At 36.8% G+C, this 22,567-nt stretch overlaps 1 protein-coding gene across 17 annotated transcripts in view; it reads left to right on the plus strand.

The window, feature by feature from the left end:
• SETD5 (SET domain containing 5) overlaps positions 1-22,567 on the plus strand; it is an 80,634-nt gene that overhangs the window by 19,719 nt on the left and 38,348 nt on the right. For 3 of the 17 annotated variants that reach the window (XM_023249986.2, XM_023249991.2, XM_023249992.2), the window contains exons 2-10: positions 11,958-12,017; positions 15,565-15,752; positions 16,315-16,412; positions 16,568-16,792; positions 20,176-20,368; positions 20,649-20,754; positions 21,081-21,289; positions 21,628-21,686; positions 22,198-22,376. In XM_023249986.2, coding sequence (XP_023105754.1) covers positions 20,277-20,368; positions 20,649-20,754; positions 21,081-21,289; positions 21,628-21,686; positions 22,198-22,376 — 645 coding nt within the window. In that variant the 5' untranslated portion in view covers positions 11,958-12,017; positions 15,565-15,752; positions 16,315-16,412; positions 16,568-16,792; positions 20,176-20,276. Of the gene's footprint in view, positions 1-10,023; positions 10,794-11,957; positions 12,018-12,115; positions 12,240-15,564; positions 15,753-16,314; positions 16,413-16,567; positions 16,793-20,175; positions 20,369-20,648; positions 20,755-20,848; positions 20,986-21,080; positions 21,290-21,393; positions 21,435-21,627; positions 21,687-22,197; positions 22,377-22,567 lie in introns of those variants that run through there. The other 14 variants (XM_023249993.2, XM_023249996.2, XM_023249990.2 and 11 more) reach the window with 11 other exon arrangements.

The raw sequence follows: 22,567 nt of genomic DNA on the forward strand, positions 1-22,567 counted from the left end.
TAACAGCTCAGCTTGGAGCCTGCTTCAAATTCTGGGTCGGTCTCTCTCTCTCTCTCTCTCTGCCCCTTCCCTGCTTGCACTTTGTCTGTCTGTCTGTCTGTCTGTCTCTCTCTCTCTCTCTCTCTCTCTCTCTCAAAAATAAATAAACATTAAAAAAAATTTTTTTTAAATAAAAGTACAGACTTGGGGGTTACGGGTCTTGGTAAAGCCAACATAGTAAACACACTCAGTTGTTTCATGTCTCCCCAGTAGTATTTATTACTAGCCCTCTGAGCCCAATTTCTCTTATGACTGTCATATGATATTTTCAGTCAACAGAAAAGTGGAATAGCTACATAGATATATAATGACTTTGTACTAAAAAGAGATTTTAGTGTTTTAAAGGAATCTATAGATTCTGGAAATCATTCCTGACAGGATGACTGAGGAAACATTTGGGTAAATTAACAGTATATTCTGTATACAACAGATTTCATTTTATGAGATATTTGAATTTCTGAAAAGATAACCTGTGTGTATCAGACTGATGTCAAACAGTAAAGATTTCTCTAAGAAAATTGATAGGGTATTTTGACTAAGGGTGCAGTTTACTCAGTTGACTGTTAGCAAATCATAGTGTTAGAGGACTTGGCAAGTTACTAGTAAGATTCAAACTGTTGCTTCCTCTCTGTCACTTTATACTATTGCCTTGAAAGCCAGAAAATGGTTCCAGTTTACTTCTTTAATAGTTTAACCCTACATACCAAAAGTGGGTAGTTGGCACATTGCCAGGTATCTTGCTAGATTCTCTTCTGAATGCTGTCTCACTTAATTCTCACAATAGTGCAGTGGAGTGGTTTACAAGTGAACAAATTGAATCAGAGTGATCACACAACTAGTAACAGGTTGAATTGAGTCCTTATGATTCTAGGATCTTTTCATTATACTGTATTACCTATCTTATTTAAGGAGCCTTCTGTCTCCACCAGTGCTTTACATTACACACCCATGACCTACTTATATTGTAAACTGGAAGGTTTTGTTTTTTTTTTTTTAAGTTTATTTATTTAGAGAGTGAGATGGAGCACGTGCGCGCGCGCGTGCACACACACACACACACACACACACACACACACACACACACGAGTGGGGAGGGACAGAGAGAGGGAGAGAGAAAATCCCAAGCAGACTCCTTGCTGTCTGCAGACAGCCTGATGCAGGGCTCACTCTCAGGAACTGTGAGATCATGACCTGACCTGAAATCAAGAGTTGGATGCTCAACCAACTAAACCACACAGATGCCCCTAAACTGGAAGTTTTACTCTCCTAACCCCTTCACCTGTTCTCCCATCCACCCTAAATCTTTATACTTTCAAAATACTATTTTGCCCAAAAAGATTGGGAACCACTCATATAAAGTTATCATTGGTTGTCTACAAGAGATTTGTCAAATCTGGGTACTAAATTTTTTTTTTTTTTTTAATCTTAGTCTTTATATTGGTCACCAAGTACTGAAAAGGAAAGGCAGCATTCAAAACCAGTAATGTTCAGCATTTAGAAATATTTTACGTGGGGGAAAAAATAAGTTTATAAATAGATGTTTTAACCAAAAGGGAAAATAGCTTGTGAACCTAAGATACTTTGTTGTTTTACTGTACTTACTCAGTGCTAGAATTCAGGGCTTTGCTTAGGGTCAAATTATGATATGACAGGAAAACCAACAGAGGTGATTAAAGGAGACAATAAAATGACTGGTAAAACTTAGCATGGTATATTGTGATTATATTTTGCATAAGAATTTGGAGCTGCTTACTGTGCCAGTTGTATTCATTAACTAAAAAGTGCTATTTTGTCCGTGTCCTGGGGCTAATTTATTATAAGAATTAATTAACAAATGAGAGTTTTGGCCTAAATACAGCTGAAATGTTTACTGAAATTGGATCAAAGATGAGCATTTGTGTCAAGGTTTTAAAATCATTTTTCATATTAAGATGTCTAGAGAAAATGTTTACAATCCATAAGTTAAATATTTTTGTTTTGCATGATGGGAATTTTTTAAGTTCCTTTGTCTAATAACACACCACTGGCTATTTGGTCCAGAGATGTTCCTCCTCTTGGGCTTCTAGGGCAACAATGTATTCATCATTTCAAAGATTTCATTTTACTCAGGGACCTGCTGTATGAGTAAATGGAGGCTTGTTTTTGGCTTAGGCAAAACAATGTATATCACTGTTCCTTTGAGTTGATCATTATCTTCCATCACTGTCACTTTTTACTTATTTATTTAAAAAAGTTTTTTAGTGTTTATTTTTGAGGGAGAGAGAGAGAGTGCAAGCAGGGGAGGGACAGAGAGAGAGAGACACAGAATCCGAAGCAGGCTCCAGGCTCCGAGCTATCAGCACAGAGCCCGACCCAGAACTCCAGCCCACCAGCAGTGAGATTATGACCTGAGCTGAGGTCGAACACTCAACAGACTGAAGCCACCTAGGCACCCTGTCAACTTTTTAAATTATTTAATTTTATTGCTATTGATATATAGCTTATGGTGAGTAGTTTGGTGATAAAATGCGTAGTGGTATATATTTGCATTGACAGTGATTTGAACTTACTTTCCACCACAGGGACCTTTAGATAGGATTTGTGGTTAAAATAGGAATCATTCATACACATCCCAAATGCTTTTATTCTGCGACACCATTATTACTGAATTCTTTTTTTGACTGGAGAGTGCTCCCCAGTTGAGTATTCTAAGTTTGTCATCACTAAGACTCTCCTGGTACTCGAAGAAACTGCTTGCTAAAAAATTAAGAACACCTTGGTCACTACCTCACATATGAGCTATTGCTTGTATGATGTAATCATTTCTTATCTCTAATGCACAAGTTTATGGAATATCACACTTTACCTACTTTTGGGGTGTTTCTTCTGTGTTTTATCCACTTTTCTTCACTGGCATATAGCATATTTAGAAATGCTGTGTTAACAGCTGTGGATCATGTGTATACTTGTAGTTAGCTTTGCTATAAGGAGAGATTTGCATTCCTAAGAATACGAGAAATTTTATCAAACTCCGGTCAAAAAAAATAATTGCTTATAATGTTTTTTCTTTAGAAAAAGTTATTAAGACTTTTTATAGCCGTAAGTATATAATTGCAAAACCTAAACATTAGTCAGCAAATCTGTCAACCGATGAATTAAGCTGTTTATCCATCTTAACTTTTGCCAAAAAATGATACCGTTCTCTATCACAACCACCTACCATTATAGGCAGACCCTCTTACCCATTTTTATGATAAACGAGGGATAGCTTCACTCAGCAGATGTGATGTGTAAAACTATTTCTGGGATTTGCTGTAAAATAATTCTGTGGAAGGGGTTACAGATAAAGTAAGGTTAGCCATAAGTTGATTGTTTAAAACTGGGTAAGGTTTATGAATTCATTACAGAGTTTGCTTTGCTTTTGCATTTGTTTGGAATTTTTCATAATATCTTTTTCAAAGATGTTAAAAATACGGGCGCCTGAGTGGCTCAGTTAGTTAACCTCACGATTTGTGAGTTTGAGGTTCCAGTGTTCCAGCGCAGAGCCTGCTTGGGATTCTCTCTCCCTCTGTCTCTGCCCCTCCCGTGCTCATGCTCTCTTGGCTCCCTCTCAAAATAAATAAACTTTTCTTTTTTTTAAAGAGCCATTTAAAAAGATGCAAAAAATAACATCAGGATAAGTAAGTAGTCTGAACAAAATTTTGAACAGATTAATAGGTATTAACAAAGGAGGTCTTGTTCCATTCAGGCAAAGGAGTTTGAACTAACCCAATAGGTAATAGGGAACCATTATAGATTTCTAATAGTGGAATGATAATGATCAAAGTTATGCTCTAGAAGGGTTAAAGTAAGGAAAGAATGAAGAGTAAATTGGAGGGCTGAGAGCCCAGAGGTAGTGAGATCAGTTCATTGCTATAACGCAGCCTTAAAATTGTAAAGAGGTGATTAATGTTGGTGAATGGATGGGTAAAATACAGTGTATGAAACATTTCAAAGGAGAAGGAATAGCTCTGCATTTAGGCTCTCAGGTGCTAATGCCAGTGCAGCAAAAAGGAGAGAGGGTTGTTTTTTTGTTGTTTGTTTTGTTTTGTTTTTGTTTTTCGGTTTTTCCCCTCATTTGTCTGGGGCTTAAAGGACCATTTGGGTGTCTTGAATTTGGAGGCATGGTAAAAATGTAGTCAGTATTTTGGCTCTTTGAGTAAATCAGTATCAACAAGCCTCTTAAGTTTTAAAGTTTTTTCTCTTTCCACATGGAATTTAAAATGAAGGACATCCCATTTTATACTATTAGACAAAGCTGGCAGAACAGAGTTTTTTGGCATTTGTGTGTGTGTGTGTGTGTGTGTGTGTGTGTGTGTGTGTTTATTTAACTAATCTCTACACCCAACCTGGGACTTGAAATCACGACCCTGAGATCAAGAGTCACATGCTCCTACCACAGAGCTAGCCAAGCACCCCTAGAATAGTTTTGATAAGTTGTTTGAAACCAGAGAGCTCAAATCTTCCAAATTATTTGAATTTTTTCCATCAGAACCCTGCAAGTGCCATGCCAGCCAGGTTATAGGTGGCTAGCATAATTTATTTCATTATTGGAAGAAGAAATTGAGATCTTGGTGCAAGTTAAAAGTTATCTCATGGGACAACCATAAGAAAATACTTTGGTTCTGAAATAATACTTTACCTATATTTTACTTTGAAGATTCCCGCCCAAGTTTAGTGAAAAAGCAACTGAGAGCTCTTACTTAGTATATAAGAATTTCACAGGACAATAGCACTCCAATCAGTAGTCTTAAAAGTGCATTAGAATTGTTGAGAATTGCAGTTAACTTTCAATTTAGAGTTTTCTTCTAGACTATAGAGCCTTCTCTAATGTAGAGTCTTTGAAAGAGAAAACTCACTTTATGAGCAGAGTTAGAATTGAAATTATTTAAAACCTTATGAGAAAATTGACCAGCCTTCACACTATGTGGGACTGTGTAAAATGGTTTTGACTTTGGATGGTGGTTTGACATCTCTGATACATGCTTCATGACATTTTAGTAGTTCCACGTCTAGGAAAGTATCCTAAGAAAATGTGTATGTTAAAGAAAGGCATATGTACGTGACTGTTAAATTGTTTATATTATGGAAAATTAGCAAAAAATTTAGCAACTAAGCGTGCACCTGCACAGGATTGACTTAAATTATAGTAGATCCATAGGCTAGAATACTGTGCCAGCTTTTAAGAGGAAGAAGTAGATATGTACATAATGTATATAGAAAGATGTCTAAAACCTGCTAAATGAACAAAGCAGATTACAGAACAGTAGAGTTATCGCTTTTATTTTTGGAGTATCTTTGGGAAGTGGAATTATGTGAGAATTTCACTTCTACTTTTTATGCTTCTGTAATGTTTGCGTATTTTTACAGGCATTTGTTATCTTTGTAATATGTTAAGAATTAAGATACAGCTGTTGGTTAGGGAGGGGACTCTAGTTTGCATATCAGAATTGTTAAGCTTTAAATTCCTTTATTGCTATATACTTAGCCACCTGGTCTGCCTATTAATCACAAAACATGTATGGTCAGGTTCTGTTTGTCTGTTTTGAGGGTGCTTACTGCCTGTTGTCCTTCATTGTTAATAGAATTTTCCATGAGACTAGTCAGTGATAAGTCTTGTCTAAACAATTGAAGAGATTTATAAAAGTCTTTCTATAAGAGATTCCTCTGTGTCACTGGTAAACTGCGGAGTGGTTTGGGGTTGCTTTCTTTGAGGAGAAGGTGTTGTTTTCTCTTCAGAATGACTCATTAATTGTAGAGGCACACTTCAGGATTTTTTTTCCCCCTTCATGGTTGTGAAAATGCAATACTTGGCACATAGGCAAGCCTAAAGAGTTTGCAAATTGCCTACCCTCTCCTACTTTGGATAAGAGAAACATCTTAAAATAGCACTTAACGTAGTTTTTATAGATAGTAGTTGCTCACTTCATGTTTGTTGAATGAATGAATGAATGAATGAATGAATGAAGAAAAAACTGGCAAATCTAGATACTATAAATCCCAAAAGAGCCAGGAAATTTAATCTGGACTTGTGTGTGTAGCATAGTACCAATAATAATTGATGCTTAAGTTTTAAAAATTTGTTTTAATTCAGATGTTGCTATCTAAAGTAAACAGTAGTTACTTTAGGGGTGCCTGGGTGGCTCAGTCAGTTAAGCATCCGACTCTTGATTTCAGCTCAGGTCACAATCTCACGGTTCGTGAGTTGGGTTCGTTGAGGTGGAGTTGGAGCCCCGAGTCAGGCCCTGCACTGGCAATGAAGAGATTCTCTCTCCCTCTCCCTCCCTCCCCCTCTGCCCCTCCCCCCCTCCCTCCCTCCCTCCCTCTCTCTCTCTCTCTCTCTCTCTCTCTCTCAAATAAACAAACTTTGAAAAAAATATACAATTTCTTTAATAAATAGATGCCATGCTTTAAAATCTTAATTTTGTTTCTTTTGAGTGCCACAACTTTGTGTATCTGACTTCTTACAAGTTAATTTTATTATTATTTTGAGAGAGAGACTGCATGCTTAAGTGAGCAGGGGAGGGGTAGAGAAGGAGAGAGAGAATCCCAAGCAGACTCCATGCTGTCTCACAAACTGTGAGATCATGACCTAAGCCAACATGAAGAGTCGGACACTCAAAACAACTGAGCCACCCAGGGCCGCCCCCCCCCCCCAAAGTTAATATTTTTGTAGCTCTGTTTCTTCACCTGTAAAATAATAAATTAGATTCTAAACTTTAAATTCCTAGATTTTTTATGAACTGTAGGAATTTTGCCCAAATACTGAAAGTATAACAGATATTAATGCTTCATAAATGTGTACAACCCACTTCGTCTGGAGTAAGGAAATATGGTTCCCATTTCAGGGCTTGAAAATGAAAAGGGTTTGTACAGAGGAGGCAAACGTAGAGGAGTGAGATGTTCTTTTCTTGTGGTACATGGCTCTAAAGCATGCTCTGAGGCTTCCAACACAGTAGGACAGAACCTTCAGAAAGTCTTGACAATCTCTCTTTAAAGAGCTCTTGAAAGTTCTTTGAGGGTGTCATCTTTATTTAATACTTAGAAGCCTAAAGTGTTCTTGGTTCTTCTTAAGGATAGAGACTGTGCATCTTTGGTTAGTTTTGCAGTAAATATCAGTTTATCATTGTTAAATGAGGTGTAAATAAAATACTTCTTTTTTTTTTCAGTGTTAACCTAAAATAATTTAAGATCGTAGTATTTAGTTTCATTATTTATGGTGTACTCTTATCCTAACAGTATTCCCCCTTCCTCCAAGAACAACTAAGTATATATTGCCCTCTGTAATACTGCCATTAATGAAATTTTTCATGGGGAAAGAAATTCTTCCTGTGTACTAAAATAGGATTTTTAAAAAACTCGGTTTTAATTACCTCCTGTTCAAGTAAACTTAGAACTTTTATAGACATCTGTTTATTATGCCATGCCTAATAGCCCCTAAAGGGAGTATGAATTTAGGCAAAGGAGCCAAGGGATAAACAAATGCTGCAGGAGAAAAGGTGAGAGAAAAAGAAACTTTATCTTGACTCTAAATTACTTAAAGTTTCTTTAAAAACTTTTTTTTTTTTTGATGTTTGGTTTTTTTTGAGAGAGAGAGAGAGAGAGAGAGAGAGAGAGGGAGGGAGGGAGGGAGGGAGGGAGGGAGAGAAACAGTGCAAGCAGGCATGGGGCAAAGAGAGAGGGAGACACAGCATCTGAAGCAGGTTCCAGGCTCTGAGCTGTCAGCATAGAGCCCGATGCAGGGCTCAAACTCCTGAACCTTGAGATCATGACCTGAGCCAAAGGTCAGCCGCTTAACTGACTGAGCCATCCAGGTGCCCATAAATTTCTTTAGTCTTCATTGTTTACCCCCAGTTTTTTTCTTTTCTTCTTTATCTTCAGACCTGAACTTCTTCTAGATTCTTAGCCTGCATTAAGTTGCTTCAAATCCTAATTTATAGTTTATACCATCCCAGTTATATGAACTTTTTGCCACATCTCTTAGCACACTCTCTTAGAGTTCATCTCTTATTTTCCAATAATTCTTCTGTGTTTATCACTTATCTCTGCTACACGGTTTGTTTTGGTTTTTTTTTGTTTGTTTTGTTTTTTTCTTATTTACTGGTGTATCCTTTTCTCAGGTTACTTTAGCAAAATTAAAATACACACCCTTTGGAGAATAGTGAAAGTAATTGTTAGCCACATTCAGGTTATAGTAGCAGCTCCTCTTCACATCTATTTAAAGGCTGTAGAGAGCCATTTAAACTCTTTATTTGCTACAAATGCTAGTCTATATGTACCTGTGAGTGAGCAGGACAAGTATTATTCTTTCTTTTGTACAGATGAGAAAACTGAGACTTTGAGACCCTGCATGCATGAATTGCCTAAGCCAATGCCAGGATTCATAGATACCTGGAGCAGAAAAAAACCCAATGAGATTTTACTTTGAGGAATTTAAAGATTGTGTATAAAAAGTGACTTTTCTGAGATCACCAAATTATTTAAGTTGTAGGCTAGAACTCAGATTTCCTACATCTTAATATAGTACTTTTTCATAACATTTTCTTTTCTCAAGGTCACAAGCTTGTATGTTACAGTACAATGGCAGTGTTTTACTTTGATTACTTGTTTGCGTTGAAGATGGAAGATAAAACATATAAGTGGCAACTGCCACATTAGTTCCCAGACAAGTTGGTCCTGTAGATAAAATGCATTTGTGTATTAATTGCACTTTGAAGTACTCTCTGATTTAAACATTGAGGGTAACAGTCATATTAAAAACCTTCCAATATTCTTTTCCCATCACTCCTTTTTACTATTTTGTAAAGTTGTTCTAAAGAGGAAACAAGTGGGGCGCCTGGGTGGCGCAGTTGGTTAAGCGTCCGACTTCAGCCAGGTCACGATCTCGAGGTCCGTGAGTTCGAGCCCCGAGACAGGCTCTGGGCTGATGGCTCAGAGCCTGGAGCCTGTTTCCGATTCTGTGTCTCCCTCTCTCTCTGCCCCTCCCCCGTTCATGCTCTGTCTCTCTCTGTCCCAAAAATAAATAAACGTTGAAAAAAAAAAAATTTAAAGAGGAAACAAGTGTAGAAATACTTAGGAATAAATTCAACTTAAGTGTGTAAGAAAATTTTGAGTAATCAGTAGGTTCAGAAATTAAATCTTAATGGCAGTTTTGTTTTAATTAATGGCTATTTTGAAAATATTTTCATTAATTAATGGCCTTATTTAAAATTTTTCTGAAAAAATGTTTTTCTCTTAACTGAGTTAAGTATATTCACTTCTTGGACTGCTGTAGCTCTTTTATTGCTTTAGAGTTAGTCTAGACAGAATAGTACACTGGGCTAAATATATTGATTTCAGGAGACATCTTAGATGCTTGTGTTTTAGTGAATCCCAGTTTAAGAGATTGCTTTCAAAAGGAAGAAATTTGGTTGATTGTAGCTTATGGCTAGTTGGAATTCAGAGAACTGAGAGCTTTTCTATGCAGGGTCCTTTATGTAGTAAATGAGGGGCAGAAATCCTAATAATTTTATGAAAGTATTCTATGTACAACTTAATGCTAAAACTCTGGAAAGAAACCAGACCTAGGAGGTAAGGAATCTAGGGAGGATTTTTAAATTGAGGATGTTTATAATTTTAATTCCAAAATAGGAAGTTGTGGCTAATAGGATGAAAATAATCATTAACCCTCTTAAAAGATCTGAAGTAATAATGTTGCCCTTGAGAAAAGTAAGCATTGCAGATTGTGATATCATTCAACCTGTTTATGCCAGCCTAAACAAGAAGAGATGTTCTCCTTTTCTGTAATACATACCTATCTTTAACATATTGGGTCTCACATAATTTGAAAAATAACTGTAAAATATACTTTTCTGACCCTGAATTAGTGAGTGTGCATATTTGTCCTTACTTTGAAATCTCATAATTGGGCCCTAGATTCCAGAGTGATTTTCATACATAGGGAAGCCACTACTACTTCTCAAAACGTTTTCTAATGAGAGTAAGGAAAATCTCAACCGTTTTGTTAACACCTTGCCTTTAAAACCTTGTTGTTAATATGCTTGGAGAATTATATTCATTAAAATAGAAATGCTTTCAGTGATGTATTTAAATTTTAGTTACGGATGATTGAGATTGGAAAACCAAAACAATTAAAAGAAAAGGGACGTTTTGGGAAGATGGCTTGTTTGTATATATTTAATGTGTATTCACTTATATGTTTTGTCAGAGACCAAAATTGAGGAAGAGATGTGGCTTCTGGGGGTTTGTGAAGAGAGTTGATCAGAGATTGCTCCTTGGCTGAGTTGCTGTCTGCATAGGCTGTTAACAATTGTTTCTCTGGCAGCAGATCTTGTTCATCAGGATTGCATCATTTCTGGGAGAATGGCCAAGGTCCACAGCCTCAGTACAAAGACTGTCTGAAGCATATGAGGCCTGTTCTCTTTCTAAAGCGGCACTCCTCTTCCTGCCAGTCCTCTTCACAGGATTACTGAAGCAGACTTGTTCTGAATTTCTTTCATTGGATTGGCTGTTTATTGGACTCTTGTCTCCCAGCTGCTTCCGGCTCACCTGGCTGATGCAATTTCTTTTTCTGAAATCTCTGTTGGAATTGTTCTGAAAACACTTTTTGTGTGTCTGTTCTGAGAGTGACCAGATAGATCACACGGGTCTTGTGCTTTCAGCAAGTCATATAGAGAAGAGACTGTCAGAATGACACAGAGACTATTGACCATTTCTGAACCCAGTTAAAAAGATGGGTAATTATAAAACATTTCTGGCATCTTCTAATTAACAGTATTTTCTCCAGAAACTGTGTATGTATGTAAATGGTGACTTCTCAGAAAAGTACTTAGTACTGGGAGAGTGGTTGGTTCTGCTTCTGAATCCAAGAACTTACTACTGTTCCTGTGGATTCTGATGACTTGTTCTGGAAATAGTCAAATTGATATGAAATTGAAATTCTGGTGCATTCATTTTCCCCCTACTGTATATTCATATATTTAGTTCCCTTTTTCCTCCTGTCGTTTCTTATCCTTTCTTTGTTTTTGCTAAAGGAGTCCACTTCTTTATTTTTTCTTTCTTTTACTATTACCTTCATACCTTTTATGTGTGCTCTTTTAAAATTGTTTTTAAAGAATAGTTAATTTTCCAATTTTTGTAAATAAAATATTGATATAAAAGTATATTTCCTGTCTTGCTTGGTAACTGGAATCCCACAAACAGCTCTTTTCACATACATAGTTACATTAACATTTTAGGTATATATTAACACATACATAGAGAGATTAACATTATTTTGGCTAATGTTAAATTTGACTTTGCTGCCTAAAATTACCTATTGTCCTTTACTTGTTGGAGGGTAGAAAGTTATTTAAGGCCCTATTTTTCCCCATGTTTTCATTATGAAGTTTACCACACATAGAATTGACTCCCTTTTGTCAGTCTTTTTTTATAGCAGGAAAGAGGATAGGTGGGATGGAGGGGATGGGCGTAATATGAACTTTAATAGGTGATAGTAGAGAGTAAATTTGACATTTGATTAAAGAAAGCCCCTGGATTTTGGGAGGGGGTCAGTACAGAAGAAGCATCTCCTAGGAACGAGAAAAAAGAATCTCTTGGGAAATGGGAGAGAATTCTCATTTGAAGAAAAGAGGATTACTGAATGACATCATATTTTCCATTTCTTAAGTCTTTAATAAAGATAATTTCCTTTTCCATTATTTAGGTTCTGGCTTTACAGGGAAATAGGATATATCGGTTAAAGGACAAAAATATAGAGTAAATGAAACATAGGATGGTTAACAAGCCAGTGTGTAGAAATGAAACACAAAATTATCGTTAAAATATTCTATATAATTCTGTTCTTTGTGTCTATCAATGTTACTTCTTTCTGTACTAATCTGTGTCCCAACTTTTTCTAGGTCTTCAGAGTTACTGGCAGATAATTTTGGGGGACTTCATATTCGGAGGTCTATAAAAAGGTGACTGAGTCAAATAAATCCTTTAAATTTGTTTTAATTTTTATATTGTAATGAATGCTACAATTATATGTTGATCATTGTGATTATAATTCATTCAGCAAACATTCTCAGAATACTTTCTGTGTGCCAGGCACCATTGAGAACATTGAAACTACAACAGAGGATAAAACACAAAAATCTTGTCCTCATAGAGTTTATAGGAAGAGACAGAAAAATTAACAGGTAAAAGATATCTTGAAATTGTTCTACCTAGAGACAGATTTAACTTTTCACTCTAAGACACCTCTCCAAATTGTGTGATAGGTTAATGACTGTTATACTGCTAAGCTTTGTAAACTATACTGAGAGTCTGTTGTCTTGGCTTATAAAACTAGAGTAATTAAAATAAAATATTGCATATAGATGATCTGTTAAAATGGCTTTAGTTATTATTTTAAGAGCTACATTTTGCAGAGTATTATTTAGAGAAGGAACGACTGTCAGGGTTATATGAGCAATTTGGTTTTGTTAACATGTTTTCAATTAGGAAGGCTGATATTGTTAAAGCATTATTTAGAACACGATGGACATGCTATATAATGATTGTCTTTATCAGGATGGGTCATGTAAAAGTAGACAAGAGGAAGATGGAGGAATTCATGAAAGAGAAGTTCATAGTTAACTAGTTAATATTTCTTAAATTTATCAAGTATACAAATTAACTGGGTTGAGATTTCAATAAAGAATATGTTAATTATTTGCTCATTCATTAAGGAAATACTATCAAGTAATTTTCCCATTGTTTCCTTTTAGCACATCTTTTAAAAATGGCTTGCAAAGATAACTGTCAGCTTAAGTTTTATAAGTTGTCTTTCTTCTAGCAGCCTACTTTTTTTATGAGCATACAATAGTAATGGCTATGACAAAGGCTTTTTAATGGTATTGAATAACTTTTTCTGTCCTTTACTGAAATTGTAACACATAATTGAGATTCCTATATTGGTTAGGGGAGGCATGATCATTATAAGATTCTGCTCTGATTATCAAGCCATGCAGCTTCTGGGCTTTTTGGTTTTGTTTGTGTTTTTCTCTTTGGTTCAAGTTATAGAGTGACACTGAAATTAGAGGAAGAGTTGTGACCAACAGTCCCCAATATTTAACTATATTTTGAGCTTATTAAGTTATAAATATTCTCTCTTTTGTTATTTGTAGATTTTATTTCAATTTCCCAGAGGCTTGGAGGATGTACTGCCTAAATCTGTTTTGATATACTGTTAGGGAAAGGAAACATTTATGTGTACGACAGGTCTAAGGAGTTAGGTTAGTGACTTCTCTTTTATAAACTGAAAAGAAACAACAGGAACATTTGCCTTTTTCATTTCAGTCCCAAGTCTAGCAATATGTCCCCTTCACTTGTATAGGAACCGGTGTCTGGCCTTCCCTCAGATTTGGAAAGTCCTAGATCTTGATGAGATCCAGCTCTTTAAAAATGTAGGTGCCAGGGAGGACTGCTTAGCATATAGCTGTTTATAGTATTCTAAAATAACAACGCAAAAGATTAATATTATCTTAATGTGTTCTTAAAAATCTTGGCCTCATTCACTGCTCACAATTTGTTTTCTTATCCATATTAATTTGCTTCATATATCAAAAAAGATTCAGGTATCTCAGATGGTCTACCATTTAAATTTTGCCATTTTTCCCTGGATTAAGTTAGTATCATATACTTTTCATTGCATTAAATTTTCTTTAATATAAATGTTTGATTTTTCTTCTTATTTGTCTTACCATGAATCAGTAGATCAGTCATGAGATATTTTTGTAGTCTCTTTGCAAAAGTCTTTATTAACCTGGGCCTTTAACATTCACACTGACTTTCTTCCCTCCTACATAAAACGATTCTTGTTTCATTCCTTTAATGGTTTAATACAAAACCACTAATGTGAAATCAAACAGAGTACACTTTTTACCCCCTTTGTACCATACCTCCAAATTTCTTAATGTGCTTTTTTTTTTTTTTTTTTTTTTTTAAAGATTTTATTTTTCAAGTAATCTCTACACCCAGCATGGGGCTCAGACTTAAAATGGGAAATCTAGAGTCATGTACCCTACCAACTGAGCTAGCCAGCCAGGAGCACCTCAATCTTAATGTACTTTTGACGTTTTACAGTTTAGTAGTTTGTGAGTCTTTTGTGTTCCCAAATTCCACTGGTTATGGTCAGCAACTCAAGGTATCCTGTCTCCTTCTCCATAGAAAATTTTCTCATCTTTATCATGAAACTATACTCTTTATGGTGTATGTTTTTGTTTTTTTTTTCATTTTATTTTATTTTTTTTAATTTATTTATTTTGAGAGAGAGAGTGAGCAAGCAGGGGAAGCACAGAGAGAGGGAGAGTATCCCAAGAGGCTCTGGTAGCGCAGAGCCCGATGTAGGGCTTGAAGTCATGAGTGGTGAGATCATGACTTGAGCCAAAGCCAAGAGTCAGATGTTTAATCGACTGAGCCACCCAGGCGTCTGTTTTTATTTAAACCTAGTAGTGAAAGCCTAACAAATACAGTTAAGGTAGTTGCATCTTCTCCCAAAATTACAGTTAAAATAAAATGGTTTCAAAGAAGAAAAAGAGGGGCACGTGAGTGGCTCAGTTAAGTGTCCAGTTCTTGGTTTCTGCTCAGGTCATGATCTCATGGTTTATGAGTTTGAGCCCTGCAGCAGACTTCATGCTGATAGTGCAGAGCCTGCTTGAGATTCTCTCCTCTCTCCCTCCCTCTCTGCCCCTCCCCCGCTCACTGTCTGTCTCTGTCTGTCTCTCTCTCTCTCTCTCTCAAATAAACTTTAAAAAAAAAAAGGAAAAGAATGTAATGTGACACAAGAAAGCAATAAGAACAGCTGTATCCAATCAAATAAAAACAGATCTCTTTTATCACACTTTATCTGGAATAAATAACATTGTTGGCTGCTGGTAAAACTGCATTTATTTGTGGCCCGGGGGGGGGGGGGGGACTTTAATTTTAAATATTAAAAATATTTAATTTTTCTTTCTTTCTTTTTTTTAAGTAATCTCTACACCCAGTATGGGACTTGAACTCATGACCCTGAGATCAAGAGTAGCATGCTATACCAGCTGAGCCGGCCAAGCACCCCTAAATGAAGATCTTTAATTGTTAAAGAATTTAGTTAAACTTTGATATTTCTATTTACCTACATTAGAACTTACTATGTAATAGGTGTTAGGCTGCCAGAAAATTTTGTTTGATGAGCAGTTGTAGAATGGTGGAAATGTACTTACACTAGTAAGCAAGGCAGACCATTACTTTCCCTTTTGCTAAAAAGCAAAGAAAAATAGTAATAAAGATATGAAAAGTTAGCATAACTTGGGCTACCTCATTTTGTAGAACGTTAATGTAGTACACAATAAAATAGGACAATGTATAGACCCTTTGCTGTACTTGTTTTATTTATATTTGCCCCTTAAAAGACTTATTTTAAAAATGGAAAAATATTCTGTAGCATTTAGAATACATTTAAAGAACTATCAGGTTACTAGATATTTTCTTTTTCTCTGGCAGGATTCCTCATGTCCATAACATGTTGGTTAAGGCTGTGCAGCTCACCCCCACTCTCAGAGTGGCCAGTCTCCATTAATTGGACCCCGTGATTTCCACTCTCTTGCTGTATTGGACGTCATGAGCATTGCAATCCCTCTGGGAGTCACCACACCAGATACATCCTACTCAGATATGGCTGCTGGATCAGAGTAAGTGCTACTTTCTAGGTAGTAGGTGCATTACCAATTTGTGTGGAGATAACTTTCTTATGGGCATCTAATAATAAGCAGTATTTTCTAAACCCAAGCCTAGCCCACTGTAAATGACATTGGACCTTTCCCTTTTCGCCCATAGAAGCTGGAGGAAAAAAAAAAGAGTTAGAAAGGGGAGGAAAAGAATGGGGTGGGGGTGGATTTCTTAGTAAATAATATCATTGAATTAAATTTGCAAAGTAGTGCTTACATTTTCATTGGTTTTGACGGGTTGGGAAGATTGAAATAAAGTAGGTGTCACTGCCTGCTTCTGCAGAATTAATGATTATTCTGATGGAGATAAGGAGTTCTCTCCAACTGATTTTCCTTGAAGGCCTCTTCCTATGTACTTCTCACTGTTCTAGAGTAAAGGGGCTAAAACCTTATATGGGCAGGTTACTTAGAACTTCTGATATTTGGGGTAGAAAACGTGGAAAGCAGTGTCATCTGTTTTTTTATATAATATTCATTGCCTAGAAAGAGGACCTTCAAAATCAGTGGTACCAAACTTTTTTTTCAGCTAAGAGCAGCTTTAGGAATTCAGAATTTGTCGAAAAGCCCAATCCCTAAAATAGACTCTCAATTCTTGAAGAATTTAAATACCAAATGGCAATGAAGGTAGGCCTTCATTATAAAACTTTATATATTATTCAGTTTAAAAATTTTTAGCTTTTTGTATCCCTTCTCTTTTAAGTTGTCCAAGATTCCCCCTGCTCACAGATTCCCCCTCTTGTCCTTTTACCTCCCTTGTACCCAATCTTCCTTGCTTACAGAAAGGAAGTGGAAGCCCCCTACCTTTCAAGACGAAGTGGCACTACACCAGGATGTGAAAGTCCAGCGAAAGAGACCCAAGGGGCCTAGGGGGCAGCACACCCCCAGAAGCCAAGTCTATTCCAGGCAGTACCAGGGATTAGGGTCTGGGCTGGAAAAATCCTGGTGTTTTGAATATGTTCAGGTCCAGTTCAGACTCTTGATCCCACAGCCACTTCTTGAGTGAGGTGGGTGTTGCTCTAATTCCCCTGTTTCTCTTGCCATTTTCATAGTCCCTGGGGATTCTTCCCCCTTCAACAAAGCAAAGCAACTGTACCAGAGCTCTGGGTTCAACTGCATCCCTGATTAATAGTGGTTTTCTTCCTTAAAACTGAGAATATAGTAAAGAGCATGTACATTTCTTCACAAAGCCACCTAGGATTACTTAACTGTTATTGTCTTCCTTAAAGAGGAAGACTTAACATGAACCTACCCTAAGAAGCAATATATTATATTCTGGGGTAGTCTAGAACTGAAGAATTTTGGCCTTGTTCCCATATAAAAAGGAAGGTGGAGGAGGGTGGGGGGTGGGAAGGGTGGAATTGTGTTCCCTCCAGGGCTTTTTTTCCTGTTTCGTTTTGTTTTTATCTTTTTGCATGCAAAGAGATTCAGTTATGCCAGTAGCTAGACTTCCAAGTTTACAAGTACTATTTCCCAAATTAAGTACTGAAAAATCTTGCTGCATTAGGAACCATAACTGTATAGTGTTCATGAATTTTTGTAAAGTCATTTACTACTTCCTATATGGATTGACTAACAAACCACACAGGTAGACAGCATTAACATTGGTGAGAAATTTCAAGAGAGATTAAATCAAATTAATGTGATCAACCCCAAATTAAATTAATTTGGGATTCGTAGAAAAAGACCTAAAGCAATTATTCTTAAAATTGGTGTTTTTCCCAAAGTACAGAGATGACCACCCATAAATGCTGCTGGGTAGTCCAGAAGTAATTGCAGACGTAGGGCCTAAAAATTTGACTGCAAGGTTTCTATTTCCTGAAGCATTTTCATTGTAATTTCTTGACAGATTTCTGATACTGTTGTCATGACTTATTACACAGTTACTCATTTAGTATTTCTACAAGATAATGTCAACAATTTGCTTATGTACCATTCTGTTACATTTTAGATGATATTTCTTAATGTTTCACCATGCATGTTCCACTCTTCCTGCATATTTCACTGTTCTGGGCACTCTAAGATTAAAATTAAACTTGGTATGAAAGGCAACATACTCCACTAAGTAAAAGACGTAGATCTTACCTCATGGGATTTTAAATCTGATAACAACAGTATACATCATGCATTTTTCATGTATTTGTAGGAGAACCTCTAGATGTAACAATAGAAGCAAGGATTTTTCTGAATTTACAATTATGCCATAAATGGATTTCAGACATTTTCCAAGAGGTAGCATTATAGCAGCAGGTGGCACATTGTACTTAAAACACAGTCGACTCAGTATCTGTTGTAAACATGGCTTCTGTGTATGTGCCCAACTCTCATAGCAATTCAAACATAGAGGAAGAAAGGCAGTAATACATTTGCATAAAATGGTTGGCTAATAAGGAAACGCAATCCTAACACTACACATTTTTACTCCATATTTTAAAACATAGATAAGAGCTGATATGTGTATATATATATACGTGTGTGTGTGTATATATGTATATATATATATATATATACATATATATATATATATATATATCAAGGAATATCCTAGGAAATCGTATAGTTACCTGTCAACATGTAACTGATTAATAACCACTATGGAAATTGTAGTTTCCTCATCAAAAGATGAGCTTAAATTTTAATATTTTGCACGCATAGCAACAGATTAAATGCTGTGCTCTACTAGGAAGTATTGTCCAGTGGGATGGCCTTTTAACCTCCACAATATACATTTTATTTTTATTCCCTAGACTTGCACATGAAGTGCATATGTTCATATTTACCCAGTTGGGAGATGGGTAAGATACAACCAACATAGCTCCATCTCCATGGCCATCTTTTATTTCATGCCACATTCCTTTTTCCTGTCCAGAAAAACTCCATTTCTAATAAACGGCTGCCATGTTTCACCCCATGTGTTCAGTGGTACAAAATCTCTTCTACAAAATATGTACAGTTCTTTGGAATACTTGTTTATCTAGTGAATTAACAATGTTGTAGAAAGTTATTACTTTCTCTTAACTGTCCATCATAGAAACTAAATTCTACCTTCATTTTATTAATGCTTGTTTGCCTTCAGTTTCATTTAGGAAACCCCACCTGTTTCCTAATACTCAGAGCTGATTGCCTCTCAGTGAGCCATGTCAGATCATCTTTTCTCAAGAATACTGACCTGCATTCTTGATGTACCCCCCACCCCAGTTCCCATCTTGCAGACACTCTTAAAGAATAAAATGCATGCACTTCACTAACAGAATACTTTCCTATGTCTAAAGTTCTTCTTCACCTAGAAATTACCTTTGCTGTTATTAATAAGATCCCTTCTCACAGTTTTGGAGCATATAACTGGGTGAGTTGGATATATCTCAGAATTTTCTTTTATCCCTCACTTCTCAGCTGACATTGCACCACATTGAACTGCGCACACTTTATTCCTGCCAAGTACGGTGTATTGTATACTTCCAAGCAGGATAAATGTATGTTCCTTAAAGCAAACTATGCATTATTTGATTCCTTAAAAGACCCTTTGATCTCTAAGGCTGAGTTACTACGTGTCCTTGGAGTTTCTGATTTGTGAACCTCTGTTCTAGTTAACTTAAATGACAGATAATCCATTATTGAGTTCAAAGTTATATGATCATATTCCTTAATTATCTTTCTCAAGATTCCCTAAAATCTAACCAGGTGACAATCAGAGTTACAAGTTCTTTTTTTACCAAAATTTGTATTTTGTCCTTTGTTACCTATGCCTTTTTATTATCAAGTAAAGGCTTACATTAAATTTCTAAATTTGAACACATTTATAATTATTTTATATTAATAAGTTATACTTGAGCACTTTGCTTTCGACTCATTGAGGGTACAAAAAGATTCTAAGCCAAGTTTTTCAATAAGCCTGGTTACTTAAGTTTTTAAAAATAGAATGTTATCCTGGTTTACCACACCAGTTAAACATAGTGGAAAGAGTACAGGATTTGGAGTTAGACATTGTTTCAAATTCTGGCTCTGTCAGTGTGTGACCTTGGTGAAGTCACATAATCTCACCACCTCAACTTCTGTAAAAATGGGGTGCTATTTACCATGTTTACTAGTTGCAGAGTAAATGAATTAATGTACATCAAAGCACCTAGAAAATAATGGGTGATTCAGAATGGTAGCCACTACTACTCTTACTGTTTGTCAGTAGACAATAACTTCTGAGTACAGTTCTGATTATTTTGAAGTTCTGTGGTATTACCATGCAGCTGTTAAGTAATTGTGTCCTTGATATGCTTGCATGTCATTGGTGGATGAGAAATTATTACTCTAATATTTGAAAGGTGTTTGGGGGTTCATCAAGATGAGAGGTATGATAAATATAAGATGCCGTTGTTTTTACCTGTACTTTCTTCAGGGTATCCTGTCTTGGTAGTGAATGGAAGAGGGCCTGGTCCCTGGGGCAGTGCAGAAGGCACTTTCATCATCTCACTCACTGCAAATGTCATGTGAGGTTTCATGGAAGTATTAAGAGATCCAATTAAGAAGAATAGTTCTGAGTCTAAACCAGCCCAGAGTGGCTTCTCTAGGGGAAACTCCCTGCTCAGCTGGTACGTTTGTGTTTGTCATTAGGGACACCTTGTATTCCAGGTGCCTGCCTTGAGACATCTGCCTGTACTGGCTTCATGTTACACACAAATCCACATTTAATAACACTCCTGTTATTTATAGGCTTAGTTATGTTAATCAGATTGTTTCACTGAGTTCCTTCTCTTATTCTAGTGGCTGGTGGTTGTGGAAAGTGGAGGGGTTAGAATGGGAAGTTAAAGTCTTAGTTTAAGGGAAGATTAGGTGTTATGCTATCATGCGTTGCTTTTCGCCTTTGTGCAGCCCTGAATCTGTGGAGGCTAGTCCAGCAGTTAATGAGAAGAGCGTGTATTCCACTCATAATTATGGGACCACTCAGAGGCATGGGTGTCGAGGACTGCCTTATGCTGTGAGTATGCATTTGTTTCTCTCCAGAGCAGTGATCTTCCTGGAGTGTAATCCATTCTTATACATTGTGACTTTCTTGAAATGTTTATATGCAGCATGACGAAGTTGCCCCTTTTGCACTTCCCTGCCTCCAGCGGACGTCTAGCCCTGCATCATTGTTCTTGTTTTTATGTCCCAGTTGACCTTGGCATTTTGTTTTATCACTTTCCTGGTTGAAGCCAAAAAACAAAGGGTACTACTTTCTTCTTTCTTTCCATATGTACCATACTTTAGGGGAGAGAGGGGCCAGTGTTTGGACACTGTTGATTTAAAAAATCTTATTTTCAGGATCATAATTACGGAGCCCCTCCTCCTCCGACACCTCCTGCTTCTCCCCCTGTCCAGACGATCATCCCTCGTTCTGACCTGAATGGCCTGCCGTCGCCCGTAGAGGAACGCTGTGGAGACAGCCCGAACTCTGAAGGAGAGACTGTTCCTACCTGGTGTCCTTGTGGTCTTTCTCAGGATGGCTTCCTTCTCAACTGTGACAAGTGCAGGTAAGATCATGCTCCATCTCAATTCAAGCCTGGGTTGCTGGGATTAGGGTTTCTTATTAGTAGGGAAAAGCTCAAAGTATTCTTTCTTGTGTTTGTTAATGTAGATGATTCCTTAATGCTCCTTGGCTCGAATTCTCTGCACTAGGTGAGAATTGCTGACAACAAGGAATGAGAGATTGATGTTAAAGCTATTGAATTTGATATGAAATTTAATGTCCTGGAAACATTTGGTAGGTGGGAGGAAGGGGGTAGTATACACAGAGACACGTCTCCCATGTGTGCAATGATGTGCGGCATGCTGTTGGAAGGACTACTTTAAGTTTATTTTCCCTCTTTAGGGGAATGAGCAGGGGGAAGGTTATTAGACTTCATCGGCGGAAGCAGGACAACATATCAGGTGAGCTGAAAATGGGTTGGGCCCGCATTTTGACAGATAAATATTTTGCAATTTACATAATCATCTCAAGAACTCCTGTAAGTTCCCATGGTCCCAACTCTTCATGAAAAGAGAAAGCTGTTCTCTCACAAACACTGTGTACTTCTCTTGTGAATTAATATACCCCAAAACAACATTTTAGCCCCGAAGCAATCAAAATATGTCATGTGAGCACACATACCAAATAAAATAACGAGATCCTTTTTCTGTTTACATATTGAGGCGATGAAGCTTGGGGACTCAGTACAAGGGAAAAAGTGTATGTGATGTAGAACAGGGTTTCTATGCTTGATGCCAGTGGTATAGAAAGAATCTTGATTTCATAAGGAAGGTGGGTATTTATGTTCTAAAGATGACACAGTTAATAGAAGTTATGACTTCCTGGATATGGGGTAGAGATAAAAGAATAAGCTGCTTTTAATGCACTTTTGAGTTTGCACAATGTATAAACTATGAAATAACTTTTTTTCAGGTGGGGATAGCAGTGCAACAGAAAGCTGGGATGAGGAGCTTTCTCCTTCCACTGTGTTGTACACAGCAACACAGCACACACCTACAAGCATCACCTTAACTGTTAGAAGAACCAAACCCAAGAAGCGGAAGAAGAGTCCAGAAAAGGGTCGTGCAGCGGCAAAGACGAAGAAAATCAAGGTATGGAGAGTAAAAGTATCTTAAATAGAAACATGTCTGATATAGTTCAAATTCTGGACCAAGAAGGCACCAAAATTCTTTTAAGAAGTTTGATCCAGATGTTTGAAGGGCCACTTTTGCTCTACTTGGCAAAAATCGGCTAATCTGTGTTGTGAATATGTAGACCAACCTCTCTTCTGCCACTCCATACC

The sequence above is a fragment of the Felis catus genome, chromosome A2, assembly GCF_018350175.1.
Source record: "Felis catus isolate Fca126 chromosome A2, F.catus_Fca126_mat1.0, whole genome shotgun sequence".
NCBI classification, from domain to species: Eukaryota; Metazoa; Chordata; class Mammalia; order Carnivora; family Felidae; genus Felis; species Felis catus.